Source organism: Trachurus trachurus (assembly GCF_905171665.1).
Source record: "Trachurus trachurus genome assembly, chromosome: 13".
NCBI lineage: Eukaryota > Metazoa > Chordata > Actinopteri > Carangiformes > Carangidae > Trachurus > Trachurus trachurus.
The window spans coordinates 2,957,710-2,974,939 of record NC_139892.1 but is presented as its reverse complement, the minus strand read 5'-3'; the positions used below and the strand labels follow the sequence as shown (position 1 = coordinate 2,974,939).

General features: G+C 44.8%; 1 protein-coding gene across 1 annotated transcript in view; it reads right to left on the bottom strand.

The window, feature by feature from the left end:
* Positions 1–17,230, bottom strand: part of LOC310995679 (NLR family CARD domain-containing protein 3-like) — a gene marked incomplete at its 3' end in the record, with an annotated part of 63,221 nt that overhangs the window by 18,680 nt on the left and 27,311 nt on the right. The window contains exons 2-5 of the mRNA XM_083984796.1: positions 7,765–7,938; positions 6,298–6,530; positions 4,219–6,082; positions 349–522 (exon numbers count right to left, since the gene is read on the bottom strand). Coding sequence (XP_083840922.1) covers positions 349–522; positions 4,219–6,082; positions 6,298–6,530; positions 7,765–7,886 — 2,393 coding nt within the window. The 5' untranslated portion in view covers positions 7,887–7,938. The remainder of the gene's footprint in view (positions 1–348; positions 523–4,218; positions 6,083–6,297; positions 6,531–7,764; positions 7,939–17,230) is intronic.

Here is a 17,230-nt window from a genome sequence, read left to right as displayed (position 1 = left end):
TCCTTGTGTTGTTGTGGATCATCATCATGTGGCCTTCTACACACATCATCCACATGTCAGCACAGATTCGTCAGCTGCTGCTGACCTCAGATCAGTCTGTCAATATGCAATCAATATCTGATCAATACCTGTTGGACTACACACTGACTACACCTCTCTGATTCACTGAACTGGATCAAAGTTTAAAGATCCATCCTCATTATCTTAATCAACATCATCATCATCATCCCTTCACTTTCTACCAGCTGCAGTAACATGGAGTCACAATCAGTCGCTGCTTCAAACTGAACTTCACACATTTGAACTGAACACAGACAAAAGTCCAACAGGTCCAGTCAGTGAACTCACCTCAGAGTCTCCAGTCTACAGTTTGGACTCTCCAGTCCAGCACACAGAACCTTCACTGATGAGTCACTCAGGTTGTTGTAGCTCAGGTCCAGTTGTGTCAGGTGGGAGGGGTTGGACTTCAGAGCTGAGGCAACGACTTCACAGTGACTCTCGGAGAGTCCACAACGAACAAGTCTGTGAAGAGGGAAAATATCAATGAAACCAGATGAAAGCTGAAGTAAAAACACAATTGATGCATCTGATGACAGGATGTGATAATGTGATGAACATCTGAGCTTCAGCTCATCTTCTCTGAGTTTGACAGGATACAATGATCCTCATCACTCTCTCTCTGTGTGTGTGTGTGTGTGTGTGTGTGTGTTTACACCACAATATGGTTTAGATTTTAGATCAAATCATCTTTTCTTTGTAGCTGAGGAGGAATAATGTAAATATCAAGACACATGATTATTATGAGAACTGGGACTGAATACAGTGATGGTCTTGGAAATGGTCTCGCATTGGTTTGCTCTCGGTCTCAGACTTGTGTAGAGTAGGCATACGAGGCAGCCCCTTATATTTGTTTATTGTTTATTTGTTTATATTTGCTTATTCATATTTACATTTACAGTTACAGTGATTGGGTCGGTCAGCAGATAAACTATGCACTAGGGTTGTATATCTCCACCACTGAGGCCGATTCGATACGCATCTCGATACGCTGCCACCGATACGATACATTAACGATACACTGAAGCTCCTGTCAATACGATGCAATACGATTCACTCCTGTTCACGATACGATGCGATTCAAATGCGATTTGATAACGACATGACTTAATTACAAAGAGATTTGGTTCGATATTATGTTTGATACAGTTGTGATATGAGAATTTCTTCCCACGGTCCTACCTCAATACCACTATTCTGCTTTACTCTCTGTATCAATTTGAGGGATGTAGCCTATATTTGGTTAATTTTTACAGGGCAAACCAATAAATCATATTTGAAAGGTACAGTCTAGAGGAAATAAATGGTAGACTTATACAAATGAAATCCAGCTGAATCATATGGGCTAGTGTGTGGTGGCACCTCTGCATTTTGGTCTTTTGCTATGTTATAATAACTTTATTTATATAGCACCTTTAAAAACACAAGTTTACAAAGTGCTTCACAAAACAACTTAAAAGAGACAAGTCACAGATGTTTTGTTGTGCACAGGACATTTCTGGGTGGAGTGTCTGTGTTTTCTCTCCAGCCAGTGACAGAGCTCAGGTGTAATTCCGAGTAGGAGAGCTACTGTACTAGCCCTACTAGCTGTCCCGGATGCTAACAGCTACCGCTAACTAGCAGTTAGCATCCGCGGCTACCACCGCTTCCCAGCTCACTACAGAGCCACAACCACAGGCCTCCTCCTAGTTACAGCCGGTGACGGCCGAATACTCGGACTGTTTACTTTTCTTGGCTGCTCTGACTCTAACTGCTGCTGCTGCTGCTGCTACCCATAGACATATGCTGCTACCTGTCAGGGGTAGGAGGCTGCGCACGGCTTCCGCGGTGGTGCATTCAGGTTCCCTCGGAAAATGAAATGATCGATTTAACCATGGAATTTACCGATGTAGAAGGCTAGAAGAGATGCATCGCAAATTCAACCATAAATTATGTCCGATGTACCCTGAATCAGCCGGTGCAGTCGCATCGCATACGTTTATATCGGACCACCGATATGAATCGGTGAATCTTCACAACCCTAGTACGCACAAATCTCACCAGGTGTATGCACATTTGGAACCAGCGTAGAACATGCAGGAACGAGTGCTGCTTTGTCAAAATTATTATTAAACCATAGCCTTAATGCAGCGATGTGGACCACATGTTGTTGTTGTTTATACTGATAAAAAGTAGCGTAAAAAAAACGATACAAGTCCATGTTGAAAACACTCAACTTTTATTTTGAGCAACTGAGATGAATTAAAAACCACGATGTGACAGATGCTCATTAATCAGACCTGTTTGATCACAGACACAAACTTCCAGGCCCTGCACCAGAGCATGAACAGACGGCTTAGTCTCTCTCTCTGCCGGACACCAGAGCCCAGGTTGAGGAGGGAGAGCTCCGCTACCTGTCCAGGTGCAGCTGATCTCCACAGCGGAGTGTTTTTTTTTTCGTCACCGGGACCTGTAAGCGGGAGATCGGGCCGGTGTTTCACATCCCTCCATCAGCCGAACCATGCCAGCGGTGCTGATGGTTTTAATAATATGCCTATATGATTTCTCCTCAATCACTTGTGTTTAGTAAACTGCAGGAGCATTTCATGAGGTCGCTGGGTTTCCTGACGTGGTCGGTGACACATGCGTCTGCAGCCTCCATCCACCAGGATGACGCTTTTATCAATCACAAAAACTATCAATCTATCAATGTCCAGATATTTAATGTTGACGCCCTCTCCCTGTTCAACGCGGTAATGTCAGTAAAGTCCCTCTTCTTGGCCGTCTTCCGTGTCTCCATGTCGTAAAAGGGGCAGGGCGACGCCTCTAAAGCAGGAATATATCGGGGCGTGACATTTAAATCGTTTTCAGCCGCCGGATTTATCAACAACATTCCGATTCTCCCCTTAGCCCTAGCCCTTGGCCCTAACCCTTCGTTTTGCGCGTTCACGTGAAGTGGTAGGGGTGTCCCAATTCTGGTTCAGACGAGGGTTAGGGGGAAGGGGTAGGGCTATCTCGCCCTCGAAACTGAGATTTTTCAGGGGCACACTACGGACCGAGGGCTATGGCAAGTTTCCCAGAATGCATCTTGCGGCAACCGGCAGCTGATTTATTTCTCACTGTAGCGCTGTTATTACGTCATTTTGTTAAGTTTTAATATTTTTTCATGCGAGAAAGTAGCTGTTTAGATCCCCAATGTGCGGTCGGTTTATCCACATGAGGCTGTTTAGACGTTTGCTCCGATGTTTTTCGGAGAAGAAGAACGGCTCGTCACGGAGACACCACCCCGTCCGGAGAGCTTGTCAGCCGGCCAACCTCCCGACCTCGTCCCGGTAGAAAAGACGACCGCTAATTAACTTACCCGCAGGGTTTTAAAGGTTTACCGCCGGGTAGTTACATTCTTTTTAGAAGATAAATGCTCGTCTCATTGATAAAATGTAACAATTGTCGCATTAATTTGTTTGAATTAAAAGTGAAGCTTCATGTGTTTTGGACACAGAAGCAGCACTGCCTGGGGGATCTGTAGCCTATACAGAAATCACCACATTTACATCAATAAATAAATGTTTTACAATGAACCGATCAGTCTTCATTAAATTTTATTTTATTTTATTAAGTTAACGTGGTTCTGAATAGAGGATTTGTGGCAAAAGCTCGTCACGTCTGCTTATGTGAAAGCCAGCAGAGACGACTGATGACGCATGTGATTGTTGAAGTGGTGTCCCAATTCGTAGGGGTTTCCTACTCCTTGTAGCTCCGTTTCAAGGGCAAGGGTAAGGGCTAGGGGTAGGGCTAGGGGTAGGGGTAGGGATGAAAAATAGAATCGGAATTGGGCCTTAGTCTTGTCCTGGTTTTGGTCTGGACTTGGTCTCGGGTTAGGTGGTCCTGACTACAACACTAGCAGTTGTACTAACCTGGATAAACTGAGGTGTAAGATTTGAATAAAACCAAAAAGTCAACATAAAAGAACAAAATAACTTGTTCTTGATTAAACAGCAATGATCACGACGAGCTGAAGATCAACATATTGGAGCTCACAGCTTTTACTACACCTCCAGAAAAAACACAACTGACCTGTATTGGAGTCAAACTAAGACTAATGAGAATAAATATAACTGTGTTTATCTGAAATACTGATCTAAACTACTGATCAAAAATTATATTGATTATGTCTGGACTCACCGAGCCTTCCTGCAGTTCCTCACAGCTGGGCTCAGTCTCCGTCGTCCCTGATATGATGAGTTGTACTTGCTCAGGTCCAGCTCATCCAGAACCTGCTCTGACATCTGCAGCATGTAGGCCAGAGCTGAACACTGGATCTCAGAGAGTTCCTTCTCTGATCTGTTCTCTGACTTGAGGAACTGTTGGATCTGCTGATGAACTGACTGGTCCTTCATCTCCGTCAGACAGTGGAAGATGTTGATGCTTCTGTCAGGAGAGATTTTATCAGTCTTCATCTCCTTCAGGTTGTTGATGGTTCTCTGGATGGTTCCTGGTCTGTTCTTTCTCTGACCCAGTAGACCTCCTAACAGCCTCTGGTTGGACTCCAGAGAGAGACCATGAAGGAAGCGAACAAACAGGTCCAGGTGACCGTTTCTACTGCTGAGGGATTTCTCTAACACTATCCTCAGGAAGACATCCATGGGTGGAGGACTGTTATTAACCCGTGGATGACTGCTCGTGTTGAATCCATCAGAGGAAGGCATCGTGCTCTCCTCTCGCTCTTCGTAGTCTTTCCCCAGGAACTTCTTGAGGACTTGTGTGTTCCTGTTGGTGAAACAGTGCAACATGTAGACTGCAGCCAAAAACTCCTGAACACTCAGATGAACAAAGCAGTAGACTGTTTTCTGGAAGATCACACTCTCTCTTTTGAAGATCTCAGTACAGAGTCCTGAGTTCACCAAGGCCTCGGTGACATCCAGACCACACTGCTCCAGGTCTTCTTGGTAGAACATGATGTTTCCTTCCTCCAGCTGTTCAAAGGCCAGCCTCCCCATCTTCAGAAGAACTTCCCTGTCGGCCTCCATCAGCTCCTGTGGACTCGTCTCATGTCCTTCACCGTACTTGTTCTTCTTCCTCTTTGTCTGGACCAGCAGGAAGTGTGAGAACAGGTCAGTCGTGGTCTTGGGCAGCTCTCCTGTCTGGTCTGTGGCCAACATGTGCTCCATAACTGTAGCACTGATCCAGCAGAAGACTGGGACTTGACACATGATGTTGAGGGTCCTGGACGTCTTGATGTGTGAGATGATTCTTCTGGACAGATCTTCATCACTGGACCTCCTCCTGAAGTACTCCTCCATCTGGGCGTCAGTGAAGCCTCTGAGCTCTGTTACCCTGTCAACACATGTAGGAGGGATCTGATTGGCTGCTGCAGGTCTGGAGGTGATCCAGACCAGAGCCGAGGGAAGCAGATTCCCCTGAATGAGGTTTGTCAGCAGCACGTTGACTGATGACGTCTGTGTGACATCAGACACAACCTCCCTGTTGTTGAAGTCCAGTGACAGTCGGCTTTCATCCAGGCCGTCAAAGATGAAGACAAGTTTACAGACAGCCAGCTGCTCTGCTGTGACCTTCTGTAATGTTGGATGGTAAACATGGAGCAGCCTGAGAAGACTCAACCGCTGATCTCTGATCAGGTTCAGCTCCCTGAAGGAAAGCAGGACCAGCAGACTGACATCTTGGTTCTCCAAGCCCTCGGCCCAGTCCAGAGTGAACTTCTGCACCGAGAAGGTTTTTCCAACGCCAGCGACGCCGTTGGTCAGAACCACTCTGATGGGTCTCTGTTGGACAGGTGAGTCTTTAAAGATGTCGTTGCACTTGATTGGAGTGTCATGGAGGGTCTTCTTCTTGGACGTTGTCTCCAGCTGTCTCACTTCATGTTGGGTATTAACTTCTTCACTCTGTCCCTCTGTGATGTAGAGCTCAGTGTAGACGTTGTTGAGGAGGGTTCCACTTCCTGTTCCCTCAGTTCCTCCAGTCACTCGTTCACATCTGCTCCTCAGACTGATCTTATGTTGATCTAAAACCTCCTGCAGACCACCATCTGCTGAGAGACAAGAGACAGAGTCAGACTGAAGACAGACAGTCTGACAATCTGATCAGATTATTTCCATCAGCTACAGAAAAACTACAGACAACAAAGAGAAGGTTTGAATCATCATCTTAAATGTCAGTGCTGTGTGATGGAACAATGACTCTGGAGAAAACAACAGGTCCTGGTTTCACAAATGACCACATCAGCAGACAGATGTTCAGTCTCACTTTGTACACAGCTGCTCTGATTGGCTGTCTCCAGTCCACCTCTGGTTCTGGGTCTTTTTCCACACTGGGGACAGGAGGGGGGTCCTGGAGAACCAGACTGGTCCCAGTCTGAGGTGAAGCACTGTCTGCAGAACCAGTGTCCACAGCTGGTGGAGACTGGATCCTTCAGGACGTCCTGACAGAGACCACAGCAGGACAGCTGCTGGTCCACAGAGACACCACTCCTCTTCCTCCTGTCAAGACATTTCTGGATCAGCAACATGTCAGAGCTACACATCTGAGCTCTGATTGGTTAACCACCTCAAGGGGGCGGGGCTTCAGTAAGCAGAGGAGCAGAGAGAGACAAAGTAGAGGAAGACGAGTGTAGAAAGACGAGCTGAATGAAGACCTGGTCCTGAACTGGTCTGGTTTCTGTCTCTGTTTATCTGTTGACCTTAAATCTGGACTCTAAAACAAACTCCCTGTTAGTTTGAGTCTCTTCAGTTCTGCGTCGTCTGGTCTGGTTTTTACTCCAAATGTGTGAAATGATTGAGAAGCTGTTGGTGGTGTTTTCCTCTGTCAGACACTGATCATGTGTTTAATGTTGGTTCTGGACTGAGTCCTATCAGCTCTTTAAAGGGATAGTTCACCCAAAATTCATTTGAACGGGCCAGAAGAGCAACACTGGGAGCTTCCGCTCCAAACAAGCTCAAAATATATACATATTTAATTTTTTTCAGAACAATTTCTCATGTTGGGGCTTCAATACAAGAGGGACATTACAGACGAGCTGTGTGGAGGTATTTGGATGTTTTTGGTGTGTCTTTTTGGACAAAGAAAAGTGGGCTCCGTTCGCAACCGTCATATGGACATGGACACGGAGCCCCGCTGTAACTCCAAGAAGGCACGGAGGACTCTGAAACTGCTCCCAGCACCTTAGTCGACATGAGGGTGAGTAGATAATGAGTGAAATTTGAATTTTGGGTGAACTATCCCTTTAACTAATGAGCTTCTCATCCAGACGCTGCTGTGTGGCTCTAATGAACCTGTGTTGGAGCTCTGATCCAGTGTGAGGAGACTGAAGCAGCTCAACCTGAGCTTCACTACATGTTGTGGAGAAGCTCAGACAGTCACAGACAGGAAACAGGAAACACTGACCACTCCTGTCTGGTTCCTGACTTTTCAAAATAAAAGTCTCAGCTGCTTTAATCTCTACTGTGACTTCAGTTTAAAGGCTCAGACGTGTGGATCATTAAAGTGTTGGTGTAGCAACGTTCACACTGACTGAGGCTGATGACACAGGAACATGAGGACGCTGTGCTTCATCAGTCTGATGGACAGAGTGTGTGTGAATGTTTCTGTCTCTGAGGTTTGTTGTGAACCTCCAGAGTCTGATGGATCTGGTTCCTGGTTTCTCTCTGTTTCCTTCACGTGAGTCTAATGACTGAATCATCTTCAGCTCAGTTTACAGTAGAAACCGTCTCTTACTGTGAGTCTGAAGGTCCAGGTCCAGGTCCAGGTCCAGGTCCAGGTCCAGGTCCAGGTCCAGGTCCAGGTCCAGGTCCAGGTCTGAAGTCAATAGGCCAATCTTTGGACCGGTCACTCTTCATGGACGGACAGATGGATCCTGGAGACTCTGCTCTCAGTCTGTGGTTCTGACCTCTGCAAACACAAACATGTTTTTATTCACATTGATCACTGATCAGTTCTCTGATCACAGATGCATTGTGGGAAGTCTCCAGTGATGTCAGTGTCCAGCACCACACACTGCAGTGAAGGATGGAAGCAACACAGCAGCATTAGAGAGAACAGTGTAGAGCCAGTCAGTCATTAACTGTCTCCAGTGTCCAGCTGCTGTCTCAGGATCACACACTGACACTGCTCAACATCTGGATCTACCTGGACAGTTGTCCCCCTACAGCCCAGGGAAGAGACACATGATGACAAAACAACAGGAGTACACACAGGGGGACCCCCTCGTAAACGAGTTGTGACAACTCAAGGGGCTTATCCTACGATAATAAACAACTTCAACAACACACACACACTGTGAGTCTCTTACTGTGAGTCTGAGGGTCCAGGTTCAGGACTGAAGTCTGGGACTTGTCCTTTGGACCGGTCACTCTTGGACAGACAGGTGGAACCTGGAGACTTTGATCCGTCCTCCTCTTCTTCCATGTTAACACTCATCTTCAGGACTTCAGTCAGTCTGAGAGGGAAACCAGTAACACACACACACACGCACACACGCACACACACACACACACACACACACACACACACACACACACACACACACACACACACACACACACACACACACACACACACACACACACACACAGAGACAATCAGGACAGTAAATCTTATCACCTGCCACACACAAATACACAGAGGTCAAACTCCAATCACTGTCGTACAGTTCTTACACTCCACGGTGGGCCACACAGCGTAACTTTCCCAGTAGTTATCTTGTTAGTAATTGTTCTATTCATATTACATTTCTATGTTTACCCAGTCACCATGACGTTTAACCTCTGACCTTTGACCTCTAAAGACCTCTGGTCAGTTAGAAGAAGTTGTGTGGAGGTGAATCTGAGACAATGTGCTGACGTCTGTACGGACTACGTCTGACTCTTCTTCCCTCCACAGTCCACACAGACACACTGACTCTCTGACAAACGCCGAAGACGTAAATTAAGACGTGTTGGGGGCAGCGTATAGCTCAGTGGCTTGAGCAGGTGCCCCATATGCAGAAGCTATAGTCCTCGCTGCAGCTGGCCCCAATTCGAATCCTGCAGGGGGTGGCCCTTTGCAGCATGACATTGCGCCTCTCTCTACCTCCCCAACTGTACCATAAACAGCTACAGGCAAAAAGGCCTAAAAATATACTTAACACTCACTTGTCTCAGACTTGGGTTTCTCTCCGTCTGCCATCTGAAGTTCCATCCTCTCCCTCTGCGTTTACAAGAAATCACATGATGAAGGTGTGTTTTCCAGTCCAGAGTTCATAGTAATAAAGAGAGTCACCTGGTACAGTACAATGACCTGCCGGGTGTCTGTTTGTCTTACACCTGTATGGACAGGTTTTGAAAGGTTTTCTATGAGAGGCCGTTTAGGAAATAATTCATATTTGCTCTCACACACCCCACTATAATATATCATATAATATATGAGTATAATAGTGTGTGTAAGAGAGTATAGTAGTGTGTGTGTATGAGTATAGTGGTGTGTGCGTATGAGTATAATAGTGTGTAAGAGAGTATAGTAGTGTGTGTGTGTGTATGAGTATAGTAGTGTGTGCGTATGAGTATAATAGTGTGTGTAAGAGAGTATAGAAGTGTGTGTGTATGAGTATAATAGTGTGTGCGTATGAGTATAATAGTGCGTGCATATGAGTATAGTAGTGTGTGAGAGAGTATAGTAGTCTGTGTGTATGAGTATAATAGTGTAGTGTGTGTGTATGAGTATAGCAGTGTGTGTGAGAGTATAGTAGTGTGTGTGTATGAGTATAATAGTGTGTGTGTATGAGTATACAGTGGGTACTAGTTTCATTTGGACGTTTCCCTCACGTAACGCGTGATTCACGCGTTGCGTGAAATTGTAGGTCACACTGTAGCCACTAAGTGGAAGCATCGTACTGAGATGCAGCTCAAAAGATTTTGGGGTAATTCCACGTTTGACCACAACGTAGCTGCAATGGAGAAAGGCGCTGTTCATAGGCCATAGGTACTTAATTTGCAGCTGTGGTCGAGAGAGCTAGAGAGTGGATGGAGAGAGGGACCGCTACGCCGGTCAATCATATCAATGTTGTTTTTTTATTGTTTCACAGTGGTTACAGTAGCCTATGTTCAACAGGATCAGTGGTTCTCAGCCTTTTGGGGGTCCCCTGCATATTTTTGGGCTGGGTGGCTCCAAGTTTGAGTAGTTTGAGTTCTGCAAGTTCTGGTGAATGTAACAATCCACTCATAGCCCACGACCGCTACGTCCGTGCCAGCAGCCTGGACCCGATGCTGCTGGACTCACGAGCGGAGCATTAATGCACATCTGTCAGCAGCTGCTCTTGAAGGGACAGATTAGATGCTTATTTTGTTAACAGTGACTTTGTTGCATCCAAACATTTAGCATATCTGTCGGGTGCTGTCTCTTATCCGGTACAAAGTGGGAGATGACAGAACTACTTTAATCGAGGGAAAGCTACATTGTTGCGAGTCGATCTCCGGCCGGCGTGTGCACATGCACTAAGCCTGTGAATATTCTCATTTGTCCCGGACTCCCGGTCATAGTTATCTCAAGGAAATTTAAATTGAATGCAACTGGACTTGGTTATTTGTCTAGGAAGACGTTTCACCTCTTATCCAAGAGGCTGAAGCCTCTTGAACTTGTAATCCAAGAGGCTGAAGCCAGTTGCATTCGATTTAAATTTCCTTGAGATAAGTGCACACTGTTTCTGCTGTCAATTCGGTCATAGTTCATTTGTAACGTGTTTTCTTCATTTTTCATTAGGCTAATGTTAACACTAGAACCACCCAGATGGTCTCACACAGACGTTTGTGTTTTTCTTACGTAAATGACTTTGTCACGCTACATAATGTAACAGTTTCCAGAAAAATACAAAACAGGATATTTATTCATGTTACCCTCTGTTTAGGTAGATAAAGGTCTCAGTCACATTTGAATAAAAATAATGCAATTAGGCTAAATATCATAGGATCTTTTTTTAAAGCTAGGCCTATTTTATTTTTAGTGCCATAATTCAGAGATGATTTTCACTTAACGAAATGAAACGAAACAATGAAGCCTATAGTTTTGTCCTCCGGCTTATGAAAAGTGTGAGGAGAGGTAGCTATCTGTAAGAACCGGTTTTTCTAAGCTGACTGAACAGCTGTGTGAAGTTCTGTGGGGGGCAGGGCTGTAGCCTACTTGAGTGAAGTATCCACAAGCACACATTGATCAGAGATAAATGAAGGTGCTAATGTGTCGCTGATGTGTCTATTAAGCTGGTCCTACAGACCGCTGCATATAAACCCCGCTGTAGCGATTTTCACCTAGCCTCGCTTTCAATAAAACACACACTAGCATTCTATAGCCTAATTGCAATCAGTGAAATATATGAAATCAATATAAAACACAATTTAAATATGAGAGTTGCTGTTGCTCTAGTTTAATAGCGCTGCAGCTGCATTTGCCGTGCGCCCCTGTGTATGTGAACCTGTGTCTGTCTATGTGCAGGCAGAGATCAGAGATGGTGTTTTTTTTAATAACTATGCGTTTCACCAGCTCTCATCTCCGCCAGTCAGCCTCTCAACCTGCCGCCTCTCTCGCGTGCGGGCGCACCGCACGTAAACACACGTGAGACGTGGACACATTTATTTATTTATTTTTTCTGTGGGAAACACTGATCAAGCTGTGCGTACGCACAACTCTCCGCAATATTCCATTGATAAATCACACCGGACCCAAGAATGGTGCGGGCATGAACACACCTCATATTCCACCCCCAGAATTCCTCAGCACAACCATATATGGTCAGCACGTGCATAATTAAGTAGCCATGTGCGCTCTGTGGAGCACAAGACAACACCCGGAATGATGCTTCGGCGGACCTGCCCTCGCTTTTGAGGTCGGTTGTGAGAAAAATGCCTGCTGTCCAGACAACTGTGTTTTTTTTAAAGCACCCCTGCATTACACAAACACACACATACGGTATATAGCCGCACATATAGGCTATATCAGTGATCGCCTCTGGGCTGGTTGCTCCTGCCCGGTCTGTACACTACTCTCATCCTCACTTCAGCACCTGTCCTGGGCTGCACAGTGTCGGCTCGGCTCGCTCCTCGTTTTAAATGACTTTTAAAAGTAGTGTAAACAGCCTACTGTTCTCCGATTACTCATACGCGTATTTAGTTAGGCTATACGTTGCATTGTTATTAGTTATAGGCCTACTTCATTCAATCAAAAAAAAAAAAAAAAAAGGACGGTGGAGCGAGCCAACACAGCTGCTGAAGTGGGGAGAGGAGTGGAGAGACTGGGCGTCCGCAGGGTTTTTGCAACTTGCGGATCAGTAAGGGCGGAGGACCGACATGACGGGGGGTCTCAGTCTCCTGATACCTGTGCAGGCGGGCCAGGACCGCGGAGGTCAGCGAGACAGAGAACAAGTCCGCCCCGGCTGTAGTAATGCCTTGAGGAACGCACGTATCATTCCACCGCCGCCTGCCGCCACAGAGTGAAGCCTCTTACCCCAGAAGGAGGTCCAGGTTGAACACTATTAATAAACGCAGGTCCCAAATAAACGCAGGTCCCTAATAAACGCCTGTTGATTTGAGCAATTTAAGCAAATAAACGCCCGGGCCTTTATTTGGTGTTTTACGGTAGGCTATTGCCCGTTCATTCATGAGAAATCATCCAGCTACACTCTCAGTCAAACAAGGTGGGGAATGAACACTACTGTACAGTAGTTGGCTCATTTTAAAAACACACCGGCAGCATCGCCCACTGAGTTAATTAACTGCTGTGTAGAAAACCACGCTGTGGTCCGTAATCGCGGTGCAGATGGGTGTGTTTGGAGCTGACAAGAGGATCGATAAAAGAGAGTGAGACGTATAGCTGCCTTCGTTACATTTTTCTCATTGAAAAACTATACTGTATTATTATTATATTGCATTCCCCATTCCTGCACTGCTCCGTGCTGCTCTCTTATGGAGGCGATCTGCTGCTCACAGATGCCACCTGGCGGTTGTTTGGGCACATTGCAGCTTCTGGTGAAAACACAATTACTCCTCCACAAAAAATCTGCGTGAGCCTCCCGTGACTCACGCGTGAATCTCGCGTGAAACCGTCCAAATGAAACTAGTACCCACTGTAGTAATGTGTGTGTATGAGTATAATAGTGTGTGTGTTTGAGTATAGTGGTGTGTGTGAGAGCAAATATGAATTATTTCCGGCCTCTCATAGTTTCCTTTACTTTATTTGAGTAATTTCAATATTTTATTAGCATCAGTATTTTCAAAAGTAAATTTACATGATTTGTCCCCAAGGGGCAATTATAAACACACACACACAGACGGTTATTCACATTGACACAAGAGTGTAAATAGAAATAAATAAACAAATACATAAATCACTGCAAAAGACAGGCAAGATATTATAGTGCAAAAAAAAAGAAAAGTCAAGGTAAAAAAAATACCTGCGCTGTGAGCGTGTGTGCACTGTCTTGACTTACTGTGACTCTGGAACAGTAGAAGCAGATTCTTGCTGGGCCCTTAAATACTTGTGTCAAATCAGTGTCTGCACAAGTAAGCAACTTACATCTGAGTGCAGATGGTTTTAAATTCCAGTGAATATTAAAGTCACCCATCACATACTCTGTCCAACATACCACATATTAAATCCAGATACATTGCATCTGCATTTGGTGGTCTATAACAACATCCAACACTCCTGTAAATTCTGTAATATTCGCCTATCCAAGGCGTACCCAAAGTAAATTGAATGCTGTTCTTGAACTGTTTGGAGAATATGGATGGGCTTGGTCTCTTTTGAAAGGTAACACTCTGAAGTTTTTCCCCAAACTGAAATAATCACTGTAAGTGCTACTACCATTGAGTAATCTAAGTTGGAACACACTGAATTAGAATATTTGTATTCTCACCTGAATTTTCTTTTTGCAATCAGATGCCTGTAGATGAGTGCAGCTGGGAATTTTAGCTGGAAAACACAATGGAACCACAGCATGAAGCCTTACCTGGCCCCAGTTCAAATTTGATAACAATCCTGCAGAAAATGAGTATTTTACACATGTTTTTCTAAGTGTATGTCTAGGCGTTTTCCTAAAGTTGCCATTAGGGAACAATTCATGCGCCAAAGTGCAGCATTTGCATTGTTACGCATGAATATGGCAGTGCTGCCTTTTCCCAGGGCCCGTGAAGCAGCACGTCGTTTTTTTCGGAATTTCATTGGCTATTCAATGCATCAGTTGCCATCGGGATCGGTTCCTATTGGCTGAAGTCATTCAGCGCTGCCGGAGGGCATGTTCTTCATGAGACACAGCCACTCATTCGCTATTGCAGGCGGCAGCCTGGGAAAGGGAGCTTGTGATTGGTCGAGTAAGCTGTCAATCGAAAAGTCAGAGTGCAGCGGCCATTTTGTGAAGCGAAATAAACACTGGCTGTTTTCGAAACCGCATACTACCGTACTGCCTACTACATACTACATACTGCGTTAGTATGTACCGTATACTGCATACTGAATGTGGGATTCAGTATGCTACTTCAGCAGACCGACGCCGTTCACACCGCAGTATGCAGTATACGAGTTTCCCAGAATGCATTTCACGGCAACCGGTAGCAGTAGCTGTAAAACAGGCTAAAAGCTGTTTTATTTCCCGCTCTAGTGCTGTAATTATGTAACTTTATTAAGTTTTAATATTTTTTCATGCGAGAAAGTAACTGTTAAGACCCCAAATATACGGCCAGTTTATCCAAATGACAGCTGTTTAAAAGTTTGCTCCGATGTTTGTCAGAGAAGTGAAGCTCCGCAGCGACCGGGACATCACAGAGGCAGCAGCCGGGCTCCTGACGTGCTCGGCCGGCCAGCACTACGTCGTCATTCCGGAGGAGAAAACGGTCGCTAATTAACTTACCCGAAGGTTTGTAGAGGTTTACCACCGGCTGGTTAAATTATTTTCAGGAGATAAATGTTGGTCTCATTGATGAAATCTCAATTGTGGCAGTAGCATTAGTTTGTTTGAATGTAAAGTGAAGCTTCTTGTGTGTAAGCAGTGCTGCCTCGGGGCTCTGGAGCCTAACATTACGTACAGAAATCACCACATTTACAAAAAATAAATAAATATTTTACAATGAACCGATCAGTCTGCATTAAGTCTTATTTTATTAAACTATAGTTATGGTAGGCTACACGGCTACACTACCGTCTTTGGTTACGCTCTGGTTACGGTTAGGACCAGGTTAGGATGTCAGGGGAGCATTGCATTGTGGGATACAGTACGCAATGTAGACTGGTCAGATGCATACTGGAGATATTTTCCGAATCAGTACGACATCCGGGAACTTTTCACATACTGCAGATTTTGCTTTTGTTCGCATACTGCATACTACATACTACATTTTGGCCAAATCAGTACGTACTAGCAGTATAGTATGCGGTTTCGAATACAGCCATTGTTTTCATGTAAACGCCGGACGATTTTACTGGATATACAATGCGTAATTTCATATGATGCAGCAGCGGGTTGAGGCTATGGGGTCATTCCTACGTTCCCACAGCCCCATGTTCCCTCAGCCCTATGTTCCCTCATTTCTAACTTTTGTTTTCACTGAAAATTAGGCCCTTTGGTCCCACCATTGGTTGGGTTTAGGCAATGAAGAAAGGAGTTGGTTAAGTTTAGTAAAAAGACCAGGTAGAGGCTAGACAGGCCAGATAGAGAGAGTCCAGACAGGTAGAGAGAGAGAGTCCAGAGGGAACATAGGGCTGTGGGAACATAGGCACGCTCCCGAGGCTATCTACCGGTACAACCGTGTGTTTTGGACTAAATACTTTACTGGATTGGATTAACTGGACTTTTCTGAATGTAACGACACCATGTTTGTGGGGAAACCCTGTGATCCTGAGCCTGCCCTGACACAAATCGTGAGTTATATCGGCTTTTTAAAAATTTTGTTAGCTTGTTTATAGTCTGATTCGAGTGTTGCTATTATGATTATATTTTGAAATGGTCGGCATATCTTTAATCACAAGAGTTTTAGCTTTCCAACGATATGTGGCATGAGTATTTCAAGTGACTGGTGACATCCTCTATGACACCTCCCTGTTTAAAACCCCCCCCCCCGGCCCGTGGTTGGGCCGTTGGAACGGTAAAAAAACGAATATCCCACATGTACAAAAAATGAATGCTGGATATGTCGGACAATACACTACACATCAAGCAACAATGGGAACTGGAGCTGAATAAAATAATAGATGATGACTCTTGGGAAAACATATGTTCCAGATGCCATAAGGTGGTTGGAAGCCAACTATACAAAGAATTTGATTGGAAGGTCAAGATTAGGTTCTTCAGGACACCACTAATAACCTTTATCTCCAAGAACAATCCCAGCAACAAATGCTGGAGGAACTGTGGCATGGTCGGCGACCATACTCATACTCATATCTTTTGGGACTGTCCAAAAGTACAAACATTTTGGAAAAATGTCAAAGAAGAACTGGAAAAAATCTTGTCAGTGGAACTTCCAATGGACTCTTTGTTAATTTTATTAGATGTGTTTCCTGACCACCTGTTTACCACAGAACAATGTTATATATTACACATTTTGTTGATGATTGCAAGAAAAATGATTACTATAAATTGGATGAAGACTGACCCCCCCATGATCACTCAGTGGTTACAGAAAGTAAAACATATCTACATGATGGAATATATGACTGCCCAATTACAGCTAAAAGTACCTGTTTTTATGAGAAGGTGGACCCCAGTTACCGATTATATCGCTTAAGACTCTTATACACTATTACTATCTAAAATATATCCCTTTTTTTTTTTTTGGTGCAATACCCTTTACAGTGCTATTTTTGTGACAGATGAGACCCAATCTCAAGATGTTCCGATCTGTTTTCCTTTGTGATGTTAATTGCCTGTTAATGTACATAAAGGCAATAAAGTAAAAAAAAAAAAAAAAAAAAATCATGACTAAATGAAGCAGTTTCTTGCAGCTCTGGAAGTCTGCTGCGGGCACAGAAGCCCCGCCCACTTGCTGAGCTTCGTCAAGTTTCAACTGTCAATCAAATGGCCTACGAACTATGCTGATGCTACTGCTAACTGTCACATCGTACCTGAGCAGCTACGGGTTTGAGCTGGAGTCTGAGTCCAGCTCTTATCTGAATGTCTCGGATACACACTGAGCAGTGAGGGAAATATGCTGGGGCCGCTGCCATC